We start from the raw sequence: 20,000 nt of genomic DNA, 5'->3' as shown, positions 1-20,000 counted from the left end.
ACACACACACACACACACACACACACACACACACAGAGCATACACTGCATCCCTCAGTAAATCTCTCAGCAGATCCATGGAGAATTCCAGCTCTAGTAGTTACAGTAAGCAGAAAGCATGATGGAGAAAGACAGCTCATTTAAACACCTGTGTGTGTATTTCTCTTTCGGTAACTGATACAGGGTCCTGTCAGTAGCCTTGTCACCAGGAAATAAGCTGGTGCCTTGATGTTCAATACAGGAAGGGACCCAAACAGACATGCAGGAAAGTTGCTGACAATATGGCTATCTTCTAAATAATGCAGATAATATCATGTTTCAAAAACAGTGATTCGCTTTAAAATCAGTTATAGCTAAAGAGTTTTGAATCAGTGCTACACAATATTTAGTTTGTTCCAGTTTTTCACCCCTCCGCTATCTCTTCTGTCTGTGCTTATGGTGTTGATGGTTGCATAAATGAAAGAAGAAAAAAGAAAAAGAAAAATGGTGTCGTCCATGGTGTGTTCATGGGATCCCAAGGCACCAGATCCTCCACAACCCTGCTCAGGAGAAAGTTACTGAAAGTGAGTGAGGACCATTCTCTTGCAGTACACCTACTAGTTTCTTTATTTTAGAAATCAATTTACATTCTCTTTTTACATATTACATTTATAATTTTACATTTAAACGATCTCCTGAGGCAAAAAAAGAAAAAAGTTAATAGTGGCTGGCTCAATTGGTGGAAGAGAAGGATTTTCGAAAGCTTACATCCAGCAACGCATCATTAGGCAGAATTGGGATTACAAATTATCATCAACAAACAGCAACATAATTTCCTTTTTTTTTTTTAAAGTCAAATCAATTACACATGTTTCTCTAGCTACACATCCTGTTAAATGGGGGTAAGGAACTTCACATGGTGGATCATGTGGATCCAGTGGTGTGAAGTTGTAAAGGTTCTTTTAAGGTGAAGGGAATGACAAGTGACTAGACTTTTTCTTTTTTTTTTACATAAAACAATGAATGATGTTCAATGTCAATGTCACAGATCATCTCCTATGATGATAATGATAAATAAATGATGACAGTCACACTGTGGAATGTGATGAAGTCTTTACATTTGTCACAAATGTTTGCTTTGGCATACTTGTGCCATTGAGGACATGCACACCTCATGCACCTTAGCTGCATCACCAAAGTACAAACTTAAAAAATGCTTCACAGTTCTTAAGGGGTCATTTAGAATGGGGTCAGACTAGACATTTTCCCTTGAGCAGATAATTTACTAACATGTTAAATGAACACCTTTAAATGGACATCCATATTTAATTCTGAAATAAACTACAGACTGTTAGAATGCTGTATAATGCACAAATCATTTCAAAATGAATCTCTAAAACAAAACTTTGCTACTGCTACCTCATATCTTTATCCTTCTGTAAGTTAATGTACTAAAAAGGGACAAAAAAAGATATGTACATGTATTTTAATCCCACTCTGAAAACCAGCCTTATTCCAATGTTGCTGTAATCCGATACACACAACTTCAATATAATAGTGCAGAGAAAAAAACAACAACAAATATTGCTTTTCCAGAATTAAACTTCCACAGAGAAAGAAAGTAAACGTCATTTTAGTATCAGTCAGACTTTAATTACACAAGAACAAAAGAGAACCAAAAAGTTTTTTTTTTCCAATAACAGATACATGTTAGGTGTTATTCACTGTTTAATTAAACTGTTCCAATCCCAAAGTGCTGATTGTGACAAACACAGAGTAGAATTACACTAATATCATTTCTTCCCCTAATGATTATCTTTATCATCATCTTGGTACGAAAATGTCTACATAACTCCTGTATTTCTATTGAATATTTGTTACAAAAATAAGGTATACACAGCAGCAGGCAGACAGCCAGCAGCTTGACTTTGTGTATGAGTGGGAAAATCAGAAAGCTCTCAAGCAGAGCACAGCAGCCCTCTGAAGCCTAAAAGAGAGTGGGCATGCGTTTTCAGGGCAAATCCCATTGGTCCTTCTAGTGTTCTAATCTCTGCCCACAGAAAGTCAGGTGTTAGAGACAGAGAGCAGCAGTGAAGAGTTATAGATTAAGTGTAAGAGGAAGGAGTACTAGTATATCAGGGGTAGCATGGCACAGAGGGCCCAGGGTGAATGTTGCCTACTGCTGAGGGTAGTAGGGTTGTTGCTGGGTTGGCTGTTGAGGATACTGGTAAGGCTGTTGGACAGGAGGACCTCCAGGGTACGCAGCCTGTCCCTGAGCTTGAAAGGGCACGTAGGGCATGCCATACCCATATCCATACTGGTTATATGCTAGCGGCATTTGATAGAACCTTAAGAAAGAAAAAACAGAGTCATTGGAGGTTTTATGTATAGTATCACATATTACATATGTCTTACTAAGAATTGTTAAAAGAAACCCTGGACATTATGAGCAGTGCATTCAGAAGACTGTTTGATATAGCTGCTACGTATATAAGTATTTTATATTTTATCACAATGCAATTATCTAGTTGCTTAGTTTTTAATTTAAATCACACTTGCACATTTAAGACAAGTTATCTCAATTCCAGGAAACGTACTGGAGACCATGTGATCATTTATATAATACTCTCCCTGAACCAGTTTTTATTTTTCCTTTTCTTTCTTTTTACACTGTAGACAAAGATATGCAATATGTGTATAAAAATAGCCTCAAACACCAAAATAGAATCAGCAATAAGAATAGAGGTAACTATTCATAAATCAGGGCATTTCTAACAGTTCTGGGATATGAGACTTATGTTAGTGAGAATATATGTACATATACCCTGGATAGCCCTGATAAGTGGGGTAGGGTGGTCCTTGAGCCTGTGATGGTGCAGAAGGTGGTGCCACAGGTGGGGGATTGGAGCTGACAGAAGGTGGAGCTTGGCTCTGAGGCTCTGAGCTGGTGCTACTGGCAGCATTAAAGGTGGGTGGTGGAGGTCTTGCTGGAGGCTGGGGTTTAGCCTGAGGCTGCACTGGCTGTAATAAACATCAGAAAATGTCATATATCATAGCCAGAAAAAAATTATTTGACTGATCATCTGATTGGATGAAAGCTCTAACTGGAAACTTACAAACACGGTCCGGGGAGCAGGAGTGGGGCCTCCTGCAGCAGGGGCCGGGTTATTGGACTGGTAAGCTGGGACGTTAAAAGAAGGCGCACTTGGTTCACGAGCAATACTCTGCTGCAAATCCCTGTCAGTAAAACATTAATGCACGTGAAACACTTTATTTAATCAAATGCAAAAAACTTTCAAATCTTTGCTCAGCTAAAATCCCTGTTAGCCTTTTGGGCAGTAATTTAGTGTAGAAAAAATAGATTTGGCATGCCTGTTGGCTTTTTTAAGTGTCCCATTTCAGTAAGTGCACAAAAGGTTCAAAGTTCTAACTTCATTTTATATTTTATATATATATATATATATATATATATATATATATATATATATATATATATATATATACACACACACACACACATACATACATATACACACACATATACATATACACACACACACATTTTGCACACAGGAGAGCAGCTAAATGTACCTTTTTGTACTTTGCTTGCAAACTTAAGATTTTATTTATTTAAGTACAATGGACACAATTACATTTTCAAAGGATATCTGCAATGTCTATAACCCTGGTTGAATGCTCTCGCACAAGCACAAGCACACTTACTTGAGAAGCTCTTCCCGCTCAGTCTTGCGGGCAAAAACAATGTCACTGCACTTATTTTGGAACTTCAGCAGGATTTCTGTTAAATCATTGTAGAACTGATAGAAAAAGAAGAAGAAGAAAAGTTACTCGACTTAAAAATAACATAGCAAGAGATTTCAGTTATCACTTAAAGTAAATTCATAGGCTAGGGATACAAAGCGGTATTTACATATCCAGGTAAAGTTTAATTGTAAAAATGGAAAAATTATTTGATTCAAATTAATGACAATTTGCTCCTCGCCTAGTAGTTAAATAAAACTCTGTTTATTAATTCTAGCCTGATTTAACTATTCAGACAGACGTTAGAAATCCTGCTCATAATGTTACAGTGCACATGATGTGTATGTTTACTGTGTCATGAGAAAAACTTTGTATGTTTGCGTTACCTTAGTGCCCTCTTTGAGATTGGAGCTGATCTCAATGTAGCTATCATGAGCTGAGGCTAGTTTTTTTAACACTTCCTCCCTGTGGCTTGCTTCAGCGTTAGACTGCTTGAGTGCTGCAAACTCCTGATGAGATGTCTAAAAAAGATCAAAGGAAAGCTCCGTTACAACTACTAGTCAACTAATGCACTGATAGTAAACATAGAAGTACAGAAGAAAAAAAACCAAAAACAAAAATCAATCCCATAAATTTACAAAGTACACAGACAAAAAGTTCTTTTTGGATCCAGATTCTTGCTAAAACTTATACCTGTACTTGGGCCAGTATTTCCTCCTGGGAGCGGAGGTTCTGCTGAACACGCTGTGTGTATGCTCCGTAGCGAGTGTCCAGTTCTCCAGTGGAAAGGGCCTCCTCATTAATGGCTCCATCCTGAACCAAGGCAGTCAGGAACTTTGTGGTCATGTCAAAGGTCACAGCCTTTATCTCTCCTTCCAGAACCTCACGATCCCGTTTAATTTCGTCAAGCTGGACCAACTGAGCCTTCAATACGTTTACCACCTAAACAGTATAGAATGCATTCCTGTGTGTGAATGTCATCAAGCCACATCCAATGCTTACTATCAAGTGAAACATTGGCCTTATTTTATTAGCATCTCCCAACATTGTGCCTTTTACCTCACTGCCCTGAAGGGTCTTAGCAGGGTTGGCTGAAGGAATGGCAGCGCACAACTGGTCCTCTGGCTTGCAGAGCAGTGCGATCATCTCACAGTGAGTGTTATAGCGCTCCTTTACGACCTGGTCAGCATTCACAGCCTTATCCAAGATGTTTCGGAAATTTCCACCCTCTACAATCACAGACACACACACACAGTAGCACTTACACAACAATGTCAATTTATATGTCAGTATGTCAATTTATGTGGAATACAAGATATTCAGTCTTCTCATGTGTCTACAGTAAGCTGGACCAAGTTAATCTCATATCTTCCTGCTTGTGTGTCTACCTGCTCTGAGGGATTTGTATAGGTCTCCAGATGGAGTTCTGTTCCACCGTTGGCTGAATTTAGCTCTGAGCTCATTGTCGGTTGTCTCCTCATCATTCAAAATCTTGAGAGACTAGAAGAACAAAAGTTGAAAATGAATAAATAAATAAAATAAAATAGCATATGACTATGAACTGATCATTTTTGTCATGTCTCATACACACAACTCATAACAACAATATGAAAATGTAGAAGGGGGGGGATAGATAGTGTGTGTGAGATAAGCCAACCTCATCCAGTATTTCTCTGTTTCTTAGTAGCAGTTCAGGCAGATCTTTGATCAGCTGCTCAATGCTGTTCAGGCCTCCCTGTTGGATCACAGCACGACTCTTCTCCAGGATGGATTGGGGAACTGAATCTCCGGAGAGATCCTCTAGCGCTGCTGGCAGGTTAAGTGAAGCCAACACCCTGACAAATCAAACACAGCTACTTCAATCAAATAATCATCATCAAACAATTCCAAAAATCACTACCATTTTTATATTTCACATCAGTGTTCATGATCATTCTCAACTTGTTAACAGATATACCATGGTTAGCTGATTCATAACTGTATATACAGTGCGGACAGCATACTGCTGTTGTACAAAATCACTGACCAAATTCAGAAATTACAGTGAGTGAGAGAGAGAGAGAGAGAGAACTCAATTCAGTGTGAATTGTGAAAAAATAACATTGGTGTTCAGCTGCTTGCTGTACACATTAAATTACAAAAAAACAAGACAAACCAAAGGCATATCTTCTAGACTCACCCATTACAGAGGTTGGTCGCCTCCCGCAGACTGCCCACAAGTCTGTTGACCAGCTCACCCTTTCTGGAATTGGATATGCTCAAAGACTGCTGCACTAACATAGGCACCATCTTCTCAAAAATATCTGCACAAATAAAATCAGACATGAACAATTTTAATTAACTCCAGCATATTTCAGTGAATAACAAATAAAGGACTTTAAACACAGTAACCGTTAAGTTAAAAAAAAAGAAATACTTTTCTTTAATAATTACTAGAAATAATAAAGTCAAGTCAGTTACGTCATTGTTAGTTTATATTTTGTGGAAGTGCAGAAACGCACGATTAAAAAAAAAATCACTACTGACCCTTCACACCCTGGACACAACCTCTTTTAGTTCCTCCCTTCTCTCAGGTGCTACAGAACTTTGTTTACCAAAACTGCCAGACACAGGAACAGTTTCTTTGCCCAGACAATCACCCTGATTAACAACTCACCACAATTATATTCCCTGCTTCATATCTATAAGTACTGCATTATGAGGACTGTCACTCATCACATCATCCGTATACGTTACACACACTACTGCTGCTGTATATTGTACAAAAGCATAATATTGCACAATACTGTTATTTGCACTCCCACACTTTATGTACATAACTAATCGTTCATATTGTATATTCATATTTAATACTAATCCTGTCTATATTGTATCCCATTGTCTTCATCGTCTTGTATGGTTAGTACTTTTGAGAGTCACAAACAGCTGGAACCAAATTCCTTGTGTTTGTCAACACACTTGGCCAATAAACCTGAATCTGATTCTGATTCTATTTACCACATTGACTTGCTGATGAAAAATGGTAGCACAAATTGTATTCAATGCACAGTATAATTTCACATCACCACCATACATACAAAAAAAAATCTTAGATGATATAAACAGTTAGATATGAAACCGCAACCGTTGGGCCTTTTTGAATGAGCAACCACTGGGTAAAAAAAGCAAGAGTATATTTGATGCTGCATGCAAGCTTACATATTTGCAAAGTTTGCTTAAAGTTAAAGTTAGGAACATGTTAAGAACTGGTCAGTTACCCGAGAACTTCTGGCTGAGTGGTACTTGAATGGCAGTTGCCTTGACAAGGGTTGCCTTGCCAATATGCTCCAGGTCTTTCACTTCAGGTACACGATCGTGGTAGATAAAGTCATTGTCTTTCTTAGCAGCTGTGAGAGCACGGTTGATCTTATCAGAGAGATCCTTAACGTTCACATACTCATCGTAGCGTGAGGCTATAGTTTTAACCAGCTCTGAGGCATGCTGCACAAAAAACAACAACAACATTACAAATAAACAAAATATGCCAAATTCAAAATCAGGATATATACTATATTTTGATTAGGATTCCCATGGAGCAGTCAAATCATTTATAATTCCGACACAGCACCCACCTGAAGACGTGCGATCTCCTCTCCAAAATGTTTCTTCTGTTTGGCCATAGCTGACTGATGGAGCTCTGCAGTGGCTTGCATCATGCAGTGCTTGGCAGCCAAAACTGGAAGCACTTCCTGGAAATAAAAATACTGACCAGGGAAAGGCAACCACAAACACCACAGCAACCACGAACAAACACCACGAGCATCCACAAACGAGCACAGACACACAGCACAGGGCGCAGAAAGAGAGAACAGAACAGCAAATCAGCACGCAACCTTCAGCAAACATCAACCAAACCTTCACACAACGCTCATGCAGCGTTCACACTCACAGATCAGTGGGAGGAAAGACAAAGGCAGAAACTGAAATTCTTGAAAGTGTTCATGGGTGTTTCTAAGAAAACTAACTAATGGCCATTAGAGACATGCACCCACTGTGGCTGCATGCATTGTGTCAGTCTTAACATATATTGTGTTCACCATAACCCCTACTTGATATCTCTCTAGTGGCAGATAGATCTGCTTCTGTACATACCTTGGGAAGGTTCTCTTTGTACTGGCACTGCTTGAAAGCATCACCATAGAAATCTGCAGTCTGATTGGCTACCTTAGCAATGATGCCATCTTTCATCTTGTCTGTAAAGCAAATCAAAGAAGTGAAAAAAATTAAAGAAGTTACAAAACCTACAGATCAGTGCAAAGTTCATTATTTTATTTACCCAAATTCATGTAATCTATAGTTTAGAACAAGTAAGGTTTTAAAGCACAATGTAGGACAGAGTTGATATAAACATTTATTGTACTGATTAATTGTATCTTCACGTTTCGTAAATACAACATTTGTCTGTGAAACAAAGATTACATTTGCAAATGCTTGATTTGCCTCTGGACAGAATTGTCCACCATTTGTAAAATCTACTTTCTAAACTATTACGTTTATTACTATTTCTTTAGAAACAAGAAAACTGGATCACTGAACTTTTAATTTTTGTTTTCAGGTCATCTTTAGCTTTTCAGGGGTTTTTTTTAAGTCTTAAAATGACAAACTGTATTCTATATCAACTGCCAGAGCATCTTTACAAGAGACACAAAGTTTATGCCCACTAAGAACCAACATGCATAGTCTTTGTTAGCAACTTTACTGTTTACTACAGAAAAAATATATAGAATATATTATAGGTGTCAGTGCTGTTGAGCAATTCATAAAACAATACGTAGCAGTCATTTTCAGTCAAACAATAATTTGAGATAATCCTGGTTTACTATACAGAAATACAGAATTCTAAGCATAATAGCACAATAATCATCAATAAATGATTAATAAAATGAACAAATATGACATTTCCCATACTGAGAGGTTACATTTCAGTTACACACCAGCGGTAGCTTTGATGACGAAAACCTCTTGTGCTTGGCTGAGCATGATTTGACTGAGTGTTCCCACTGTCTCTGGAGAAATATCCATAGTCGGCTCCCGATTGAGAGCAGACAGCACTGTGTCCTTTATGTGTGCAAATGCACCAGATGCCAACTAAAAACAGAGGTAACAGTGTTTCAGATACAGAAGTCTTTTGTTCAATATTCACTTTAATTATTCAAGAAATGGACAATCTGCTGGCTTGTTTGTGTAAACTGAGACTCTCACCTGGTAGAACTTGGCAGCAGTTTTCAGTCCCTCGTCATTGTCCAAGTTCTGCTCAGATGCGATCTGACTGGCGAGGGCCCCAATGTTAAACAACACACATGTTTTCTCATAGCCCACACTCGCCAACGCTAAAAAAAAACAACCCACAACCAAAATAGGTCAAAACTGCACTGGCGGCACTTGTTCTATGAAAAACATCTACATTTATATGTCAAAGAGGTTCCTGCATTTAAGCCTGAATGACACAGTGAGACTTACCAAGTTTAACTGAGCCTCCAAATAGAGATCCTTTATCAAAAGCATCTTTCCATGTAAATGTTAGACACAGCTGGGAAAAAAATACAAAGAATTACAGTATGTATGTAAATCTCTATCTATCATATTTTATATATATATATATATATATATATGTGTCTGTATGTGTAATTGAAACACGCATGCAATCACATGGACATGTATGTATGAAAGTTACCTCGGGAAAAGGAAATTTAGGCTCAACTGCACATAGCTGATCATAGTACCTGTGGGGGGAAAGTTTATTTTTTTTAATTATTTAAGAAATGAGGAGGGGTATGTGTAAATAAATCCAAACAATAAAAACTCTTCTTAATGATGGAAAAAATGCATTGTCATAGAAGTAAGTAAGATGCTTTATCTAATTTATTCCCAATTGTATTATCTATGTAAATGTAGCTACTTTTAATCCAGGCCACAAGCTGTATTTTAGAGTTTGAACTCCCAAATCTTTTATGCAAGGACAAGTTGCTCATTGGATTGTTTTTTTCTTCAACTTGAACTCATATTTAGCCAAGAGAAAAAAAAATCTTGTGGTTGTTCATTTAAAAAAAATGAGCAGATCATCATCATCCAGTTAACTAAAAAAAAAAAAGCATAAGTATATAATTATTTACAATAATAAAATACACCCGTTGTACTCCAATTTGGTAATATAAACATTGTAAAATGTTATTGTTGCTCCTGATGGCATGTGGTTATGCGAATTTTACACCAGCAGTATGATCTTGTCCCATTTACTATTATAAAGAATGTTTTATATAGAGTATAAGAACAATATAGTCATTTTTAAAATTCTCAATTACACGATGAGGATTCAGAAAAAAAGCATGACTGTAATGTGATAATCCACACAAGAGTCTGACGCAGTCTCATGTGACTGTGTGTCATTCAAAACTCTGACGTAATGGTTATCACACATTAGCACAAAAACACTGTGATGTACACTAAATATTTTGATGTGGCATGTTGCCAAGCTTGTTCACAAGATAAAAGTGCCCTATCTGCTGTTATGTTAGGCTGCTGTCATAGATGAATCCCTACATAACTCACTGACTGGGGTTTCCCCTGAAGGTGTGTCCAAGAAACTCCTCCTAATATAAAACACAGCACACACTTTTCTTTGGGTGTATGTGGTGCTAATACACCCATTATTCATTTTCATCTAAAATAGGGTCTGTGTGTGACACACAGCTCACTGACTCTCCATACGGGAGAAAAGATTTGGAAACGTAATGGTTTGTAGAAGGTTTAACTACAAAAATTCAACATGTGCAGGGAAGATCAGGGACGGAGTCAGACAAGTAGGGCATTGTATATTACACACACATTTGTGATGAGTCACTGCAGCATTCAGTATTCCTTGTTAGTGTTTCACATCAACATGGCCATGGGCAGTCACATAACTGCACATACTGTATGTACAGAGTAACATTACACTGTTTATTATACCTGTGCCAGAATCTCTTAATCAAATGAGGTAGAAAGATCTTTCCTTTACCCCAGACAGTAAAAAAACAGAGAGAAAAAATTATTACTCTCGTTCAGTGGCACCATTGTTTTTTTGTTTAACAAATTAGGATCTCATTTCCTCTTTTCCTTCCATGAAGCAATAGTCAAATTACTAAACTGTCATACTTCAAGTTTGACTTAAAGCTCTGCAGCTAAGTCCTTTCTCAATAAAGGTGTTGAAACCAAGCACTTCACACAACTGAGAGAAACAGCTAATCTAATCAGGTCATTTTATCTTCTTTATGCCTAACTGAAGAAGTCGAGACTAATAGCTTAAAATGACATCATGGGCCTGCCTCGAAAAATGAGTAATGGAAAACCAGGAAGTTGATGGAGCTGTGTGTTCTTTTAGGCGTCCATATTGTAGTTAATAATAATAATAATAATAATAATAATAATAATAATAAATAATAGGTAGACATCTTTGACAACTTAGACAGGTTTCAACTTCAGCACACTTAAAATAAATAAATGTTATTTGCCTGTCAAATATAAACGGATTAAAATATTACGTTTATAATACCGAAAGCTCCAAATAAATCGTTCAGATATTAATTATTAGAATTATGAATATTAAAAGTATATATTTTTAAACGTGTTAATAATCGGGATACCGTTTAAATGATCAGAACGAGGAGGAAATTGTTATAGTTAACTATTAAGGAAGTCAATTATTTGAATATAAATAAGAACAACATTACGTTAAACCCAAAAGATAATAAATAAATAAATCTATTAATTAATTAATAAAGAAATAAAATAATTCTCTTCAATGCTAACTACCTTAGGTGTGGCTTTTTAACACACACACACACACACACACACACACACACACACACACACACGTATTTTTCTAACAATAAAACCGAATACACTTTTAAAATCTATATTTTAAAGATCTCTATTTAAAATAAAGACACATAACGACTTATATCGACGTGTAACCCTTCCGCAGTTAACCCCAGTGCACCAGAGAGAACTTAACTAGCAAGCTAACATAAACAGCCGTTAACTAGCTTCCGAAGCTAGTTTAGCTAACTAACTAAACACCCAACACGAGTAACAAAATATAAACCCCGAGACACAAAATAATGTTAATTACAGCGGATTTAAATAAACAAACTGAACTAGAAGTTTCCATTTACTAGCCGACCAAGCTAACAAACTCAACAGCTAACGGCTAAAAGCTAGTTAGCACCCGTTCGTTAGATCCTGTTACTTTAGCTAGCTGTACACAGAAGAGATAAAGAGATCAGTTAGTCAGCGTGTAGTAAACACGAAGAAATACTGAACTTAGCTGAGCAGTTAGCTCGTTAGCATTAGCAGCACTCACCGTAACAGGATCTCCAGCGAGCTCTCGTGTTTGTCCAGCGGCCTCCCCAGAGCACTTTTGCGCAGTTTGTTTAACTCGTCCACGGCGCGGAGATACTCGGTCTGCTCTTCCCCTGAATACGCAGACGTGATGAATTTCGATAGAGGTTTCATCAGATCAACTTCTGAAGACTTCTTTAACGGGACAGAAATAAACGTCGCCATTTCGGACCGCAGTAACGTGGTTTATGGAAGAACAGAAAAACAACACAAACACAACGGCGCTCTTACTTCCCGAATCTGTGCGAACTGTCAAATGACGTGTGCACTGTTTTCGTACGCGTGTTCGTCATCGCGGGCGTTAAACCTGCGCAGCGTTTGCGCAGTCGAGATGAATATATATACAACATCTTCCAAGCACACAAGAAATTACATATACATTTTTTGTAGTTATTCGTGTATTATTATTATTATTATTATTATTATTATTATTATACATATTTACTTTATGTATAAAGCACTTTAAAAACAGTTCAATTCAATTAAAGTTTATTTGTATAGCGCTTTTTACAATAGACATTGTCTCAAAGCAGCTTTACAGAACATAAACATAGAGCAGAAGGTAAACATAAGGAATAATAAAAGAAATAAGGAATAATAAAAGAAAAAGAATTAACAGAATAAAAATTCAAGATTATTATTAGATATATATAGTTCACAATCTGTATGTATTTATCCCCCTATATATGTGCAAGTCTTAGGTGACTCAGGCAGCAGTGGCTAGGAAAAACTCCCTTAAATTGGTAAAGGAAGAAACCTTGAGAGGAACCAGACCCAAGGGGGACCCATCCTCATATGGGTGACACTGGGGTGTGATTGTAATATACAGTCAAACAAATGTTGTATTGGTGTAATGATCATGGACTTCAGATATCCTTAGTATCACAGAGTCTAACAGGAGATGTCTCAAGATTCTTAGAGTCAGCCTCGGCTCAGTGGAGGTCCAAAGGCTTCGTCCCACAGAGGACGTTGGGAGCTGGTACAATGTCTGGATGCCTCGGGATGGGTACAAAGAGAGAAGCAGTGGAGAGGGATTAACAAATCTGCTGTTCATAAACATGTGCAGGTCTGATGTACTGGTGCATGATATTATAGTATGTATTATGTGTACGCCTGACTAAAGAGATGAGATTTTAATCTACATTTAAACTGGGAAAGTGTGTCTGAGCCCCAAACACTATCAGGAAGACTATTCCAAAGTTTGGGGAGCTAAATAAGAAAACGCTCTACCACCTTTAGTAGAAGATATTCTGGGAACTACTAGAAGTCCTGAGTTTTGTGATCTCAGAGAGCGTGAAGGATTGTAACGTGTTAGAAGACTAGTTAGATACATGGGAGCTAAACCATTAAGAGCCTTGTACGTAAGTAGCAGCAGTTTTTAATCAATTCTAAACTTAACAGGTAGCCAGTGTAGAGATGATAAAATTGGGGTTATGTGGTCATACTTTCTTGTCCTAGTGAGAACTCTGGCAGCTGTTGTACATCATAAAATACAGATAATAAAATATCTGAAATAAAATATATTATGAAATAATAACAAAATAAAATAACAGCAATAATTCAGAATCAAAGAAAAACCTAGGAAAAGAAAAATTGTTTTCAACCGGTTTTATGTAATGAAACTGTGTGGGTGTCTGATGTACAGAAGCAAGTTGTTCCACAGCCCAGGAGCAGCGACAGAGAAGGATCTGCCTCCTCTTAGCTTCCTCTTTGACCGTCTGGTGTCCAGAAGCAATTGATCAGCTGACCTGAGCAAACACTCATCACTGTAGGGGTGAAGCAGTTCTAGGGTCTGATCATTTAAAGATTAATAAACAAATAAAAACACTTTTTATTGAACCCTATAACACACTAGCAGCCAGTGAAATGAGGCCAAAAATTGGTGTTATATGGTCATGCTTACCTAAACCAGTCAAAAGACATGCAACAGCATTTTGGACTAATTGAAGGCAAGACAGAAAAGCATGGATTGCCATCTCAAATTGTTGCCTGGACACAAGAGGTTTTATTTTTGCGAGGCGCCTTAGATGAAAAAGGATGGACTTCACCACTGCACTGATTTGGCTGTCTAATTTAAGCTCACCATCCATTTTAAAGCCCAAAATAGATACCACAGGTCTAACATAGGATGCCAAAGGACCCAAGTCAACAGTGTACACTATATGGCCAAGAGTATGTGGACACCTGACCACCAACCACACCCATATGTGGTTATTCCACAGTGATAAAATATAAGAGATAAAAAAATACTTTACCCAACATGGGAGCCTGACCTCACCAATGATCCTGTGGCTGAATGAACAGCCACACTCCAAACTCTAGTGGAAAGTGTACTGAGCACGGTGGAGCTTATCACAAAAAAAGGGGTTGTGGGATTGTTTTATTGTTTTTTGACCGTGTATCTGTGACTAATGCCAGCATCCAAGCTAGTTTACATGGTTTCATGTTATGCCTTTGGTGTTGTACATGATTTTGGAAGTATTTGGCTATGAAGTAATTATGATGAACTTTGCATAGAAATAAAGTTTTAATATTAAATTATTACAATTAATGAAACTCAGGATAAAAGGGCAATATTTGGTTATAAATATCAGTTCTGTTTATAACTGATAGTATGAACATCAGTTAACAATCTGAACCATAATCAGATAATCACCTGGAATAGTATAGAGCTGGAACATCACAAAATGACCATATTCTGTATACCTGTTATCCAGCCATCATTACTAATGTCTGCCACAAATTAGTATTACAGGGTGGTTAGCTTGGTCAGTTAAACTGGAACGTAGTTAAAAGGCAAATCTAAAAAAAATTAAATAATAATTAAATAGAACCATGAAAATTTGCATGTCTCAAACCTTTTCCTGAATTAGAACGTATGTTGAACTGAAGCCTTTGAGCCACAGGGTCTAATCTTTCAATCTCTGCCTAAGAGAGAATTAACATCTTTAGATATAGCTGCGATGAGACCATGAATAGTTTAAAGACCAAATAAAAAATGGAATTGAAGTTTATACCTCTGAGACATTATCATCAGGATTCACTGGATTAAAGTAGTTGATTGTCCAGCCAATGAGCATTATATTAAGCTGTAAACTGTCTCTCGAGCAGCCTGTCCTATGAGTGGGTTCTATCTGACACGTGGGGGTTTAACCCAACCCTCGGGTTAAAGGGGAATGCTTGCTAGGAACTTGAGAGGCTCAAACAAGGTCACCAGAACTCACATGCCTAGACGATGAGTGAGTTGCCTGGCCATTTGCTGGTTTCTAGTTTCTAAAACTTGTGCTTTTCTCTCCAGGGCTTTATGGCTGAAGGCCATTTGCATGTGTCAAGCAGTACAAACAGTACAAATCACACTCACTGCTGTCCATAAATCAGTTTGGCAGAGAGCTTCTCTGCATCCTGGTATCAGTGTCCCATGAACCACGATTCACTCAGCTTCATCACAAGGTGGTTGATAGCTGCACATCATTCCAATGCAAGCTTCAAAATAGTTAACAAATTGCCTGTACACACCGGCTGCAAGGCAAAACACACACTAGAACATGAGCGATAAACATCAGAATGTATTTGTTATAAGCACTCCTGAGCATGATATATTAAAATTACTTTATTTCTGGTACAGGCATGAAGTGAGTACATCCCAGCATCTTACAATACATGACAGGTGTCCTTAAAGACACAGTGATATGGAAGTACCATAACTGTTCTCATGGAAATACACAAGACAGTCCATATGATCCACAGAGGATGAGAGTGCTGAGTAATCACCATGTTTTATTTGCTGCCTTCTGAGGAGTGTGAAGGATGGGTGTACACGGCCTACACCTTTATTCTGAACAGCGTTGAACACCAGCATATACAGCAGAGTGGAGCTTCTGCATGTTCACGTCAGTGCAGACTTGGTCATTTCTCTTAGAATTAAAAGAGGGTTATGTTCCTGCCCTCCATGCTTAGTGGTAAAAAATATGCACAGTACATGCCAAAGCTGCCCAATACAGAGCTACTAAACCAACCAACCACACCATTTTCAAATAAGGGAAGGAAAGGGGAAAAAAAAGACATTAAATGAAAAAATACATGTTGCCTTTTCTAACAAATCATAACTAGAGCAAAAAATTACAGTTAATTTAAAATGTTGCTGATCAACTAATAAAAGGTACAAACTGAACACCACCAGTCATCTGAAGCCGTCTTACAGAGTCGAGTAAACACAGTCAAGTATTTTGGCACCAAGAGATGATTGGTCTTGGTAGAAGCAGACAAACAGCATCATAATTTACTGTATGTAAGGAAGCTTTATGCATGAGAACGCAGCCCAAGCTCTATACCTCACAACAAGCTACAGGTGATCATACACGCAGGAATCACTTCATCGGTGCAGACACAAAGGTGTCAAAAAAACAAACAACAACAAACAAAACGGTGGAAAAAAAAAATCACAATAGAAAAGTATGATAAAAAAGTGCAGTCCTTTTCCGACAGACATGTACATAAGCAATCAAACAAGCACAGGCACTATTACACATGGTAAACTATTCAAGTGGAGATGGTATGATCAGTGAACTGTGAACTGAGGGCAGCTTCGTGACTGAATTCATGACCGTCCCCACATTCAGGACTGTGCAAGAAAACCCTGCTCTGTTTTTTTTTTTAAAAATCCATCCTTCCATCCCTCCCGCTACATCTTTATAACACACAAATGCCTCAGAGATGTCCCTCCTGTTCACACACAAAATTTCATCAGTTAAAGTGTTTTCAATATGAAACAATGTATACACTGAAGTCAGATTCTAACAGGTAGGCGGCCTCGACCAACCTCTGCTCTCTCTCTCTCACAGCAGATATGGAGAGAGAGATAGAGGGAGGGAGAAAGAGAAGGATGGAGGGAGCATGTTCGGTGCTCGGGAACGGCAGTGAGGAACATCAGTGATGTCAGCAACTCGTCTTCAGAACGCCTTCTACTTCAGAACCAGATGGAATCTCTCACTGGTGTCATCTAGCAGGCAACGGACAGAGAAAAGTCAGTGTGCTGGATCCATAATGGCTTCCTACTACATAGAGCAGCAATGTAATGTAGGATTTGCTCAATATTACAATTCTGAGCAATATAATAATTCATTCATTCAGTCATTTTCTACCGCTTATCTGAACTTCTCGGGTCATGGAGAGCCTGTGCCTATCTCAGGTGTCATCGGGCATCAAGGCAGGATACACCGTGGACGGAGTGCCAACCCATTGCAGGGCACACACACTACAGACAATTTTCCAGAGATGCCAATCAACCTACCATGCATGTCTTTGGACCGGGGGAGGAAACCGGAGTACCCGGAGGAAACCAACGAGGCACGGGGAGAACATGCAAACTCCACACACACAAGGAGGCTGCGGGAATCGAACCCCCAACCCTGGAAGTGTGAGGCGAACGTGCTAAACACTAAGCCCCCGCAATATAATAATAATAATAATAATAATAATAATGTTTAAAATAATGTAAAAAAAAATCTGGGACAAAAATACTGTAAACTCCTTGTCAATACTGTACTAATAATTCTGTTCGAATTGGCAGGAACACATCATATGTCAACTGAGATACATCAAACATTACATCACCCATAAAAGTATTATTGAACTATTGACAGAGAGGAGAGCTGGAAGCCAAACAAGGAAGAGGATTTGTTTATATCCTATTTTGTGTAATATGGTTAATAACTTGTGCATAACAAAGAAGCTGATTACCTCTTAACAAACTGACTATGAAGCAACTCTCATCAGAAATGTTAGACACCACCTGTAATGAAGGTAGAACATGTCCAATTAAACAGTCGCTGTTGATTTGGTAATGAGGATCATAAATCAACATCACTTGCATCTGGAGTGCAGGTAGAACAAACTAAACATGTTAGACAAAAACGTGGGGCAACTTAAACATGTAAATATGTTTGTAGGAGAAGTCACGCTACATAACAGTGATAACAGTAATGAGATAGAGTAAAGTGTAATAGCTGCCTTAATGATATGCATGTGTGTGTGTGTACCTGGTCACTGATCAGTATGTGTATTCCCGTAGGCCCCTGCCTGTACACTTGGTTGATGAGGGTTAGCGGCAGGCTGAACACATTGGATATTTTTCTGATCAGCTCATGTGCGGTCAGCTCTTCGAGGTAAAGCGCATGGTAAACTATAAAAACACATCCAATTACTCTTTCAGAAGGGGGGGGGAGAGAGAGAAAGAGAAAGAGAGAGAGAGAGAGAGAGAGAGAGAGAGAGAGAGGGGAGCATAGAAACACATGGAATAGGTTGATGATATGTAATGAAGTTTGGTTTGGAGAAGAAAAGGTACATAATCATGTAGATGGTCTAATAAGTTACTCAAGGCTTTCACAGGTAGATACGATTAGATATGATTCATTTATACAAAATTACAGACTTCTAGCCTTCACAAAGCTGAGGTCTTTCCCTCTCTTCTCTCCCTCCCACTCCCTCTCTCTCTCCTCTCTCTTACACACACACACACCGTTGATAGCTGAGGGACTGCCGTGTTCTCCATTCTTGCTGTGGCAGCGTCTCTCCAGCAGAGGACTCTCGCACTCTTGACACACATACAAGATCAGCCGAGGTCGAACAGCCCTATAAAAATAAATAAATAAACAAACAAAACCAGACATTTACATATGAAAATATGTGTTTATTTATCACCAGCTCGCTCACACATCTAGGGCAATTACTTTGATTTTAGTGCGTTGTACAGACGGATCCCATCAGCTGGCCCACAGATCTGCACTAAATCTTCACGAGTCAGCTTCAGTAGATCAGAACCTATCACACACACACACACACACACACACACACACACACACACACACACACACACACACACACACACACACACACACACACACACACAAACACACAATTATACAGCCATAACAGCTCAGTTCATGGAACATGTTTATTATTTTATAGATATCTTATACAGAAACAGGCAAAAACAGGGACTAACCTGAGAAATGTGTAAAAACACGGCTATAGGAGTTAAACCTGTTCTGAAGAAGCCACTGCTGTACTTCCTGTATGGAAGCTGTCGGGGTTAATGTCTAAAAACAAACAAGAGAGGGAAATAAAGAAAAGCTTTGAATGTGATCCATGCAGCACAAAAACTCACAAACTTTACAAATTACACAATTACTCCGTTAAACAATCAAATTTAAACAAACGCTAGTACTAACCTCCATAAAGACTGGACTACCATCGACTTGGTGCTTTGGTGAAGACGATTCACTGCTTAAAAAACAAAATCATGTTTGTTTGAATCATAGATCTCATTCTTATATCATATAGAACAGAAGGTGTAAAATAAATACATCTCTGGTGTGGTGTCTTGAACAAGCGGGATTTGTACAATTTACTATCATTATGACTTGAGACGAGATATCGTGTAGAGTTGAGATGACGCATTCTCAGCACTTCTGAGCAACAAAACACTTATACACAGTCACTGTTCAAATATTTTGGGGTCACCAGTCATTTTATTGAACACTTATTAGGTCATAAATGAACGGTATCTCTAAATAACTTCAATACGCACAAATGTACAGGATGTTATTCCAGAGATTTGTGCTTCCCGTCATCTCTGTTTTACTCTAGAGATCTAAATCTACTGTACATCTGGGTTTCGATGAAGCTGCCACTTACATTCATAGATCATATTTTTCTAGTTTCAGTATAAAGCTTTTGACCCGGGTGAATTAAATGTGCTATGGTAGTAGCCTTATAGGGCATTTGTTTCCTATTTGTCGCTTATTGTAGCACATTGACAAATGATTGTTTTAAAAAAGAAAA

At 38.1% G+C, this 20,000-nt stretch overlaps 2 protein-coding genes across 4 annotated transcripts in view; both read right to left on the bottom strand.

Moving 5' to 3' along the window:
- Positions 1-828: 828 nt before the first annotated feature.
- On the bottom strand, positions 829-12,437 carry LOC113661402 (programmed cell death 6 interacting protein). Of its 2 annotated transcripts, none has more exons than XM_027175587.2 (18): positions 12,121-12,437; positions 9,454-9,502; positions 9,240-9,309; positions 8,982-9,109; positions 8,714-8,867; positions 7,872-7,972; positions 7,352-7,483; positions 6,998-7,220; positions 5,920-6,043; positions 5,398-5,575; positions 5,129-5,240; positions 4,800-4,969; positions 4,434-4,682; positions 4,127-4,261; positions 3,702-3,796; positions 3,095-3,215; positions 2,803-2,999; positions 829-2,326 (listed from the first exon to the last, which is right to left on the bottom strand). In XM_027175587.2, exons 1-18 carry the CDS (start codon positions 12,321-12,323, stop codon positions 2,155-2,157), a joined length of 2,613 nt encoding a protein of 870 aa, XP_027031388.2. In that variant the 5' UTR covers positions 12,324-12,437; the 3' UTR covers positions 829-2,154. The 2 variants fall into 2 exon arrangements, with proteins under 2 accessions (XP_027031388.2, XP_027031389.2); XM_027175588.2 differs by having other exon boundaries at positions 7,352-7,468.
- A 3,316-nt stretch (positions 12,438-15,753) lies between these two features.
- ubp1 (upstream binding protein 1) overlaps positions 15,754-20,000 on the bottom strand; it is a 16,598-nt gene continuing 12,351 nt past the window's right edge. The window contains exons 10-16 of one of the 2 annotated variants that reach the window (XM_027175590.2): positions 19,388-19,439; positions 19,162-19,255; positions 18,887-18,977; positions 18,676-18,788; positions 18,197-18,339; positions 17,898-17,949; positions 15,754-17,157 (exon numbers count right to left, since the gene is read on the bottom strand). In XM_027175590.2, coding sequence (XP_027031391.2) covers positions 17,120-17,157; positions 17,898-17,949; positions 18,197-18,339; positions 18,676-18,788; positions 18,887-18,977; positions 19,162-19,255; positions 19,388-19,439 — 583 coding nt within the window. In that variant the 3' untranslated portion in view covers positions 15,754-17,119. Of the gene's footprint in view, positions 17,158-17,897; positions 17,950-18,196; positions 18,340-18,675; positions 18,789-18,886; positions 18,978-19,161; positions 19,256-19,387; positions 19,443-20,000 lie in introns of both variants that reach the window. The other variant, XM_027175589.2, reaches the window with a different exon arrangement.

This window comes from Tachysurus fulvidraco, chromosome 24 (assembly GCF_022655615.1).
Source record: "Tachysurus fulvidraco isolate hzauxx_2018 chromosome 24, HZAU_PFXX_2.0, whole genome shotgun sequence".
Classification (NCBI taxonomy): Eukaryota; Metazoa; Chordata; class Actinopteri; order Siluriformes; family Bagridae; genus Tachysurus; species Tachysurus fulvidraco.
The sequence above is the reverse complement of the archived record's forward strand: the minus strand, read 5'-3'. Positions and strand labels throughout refer to the sequence as shown.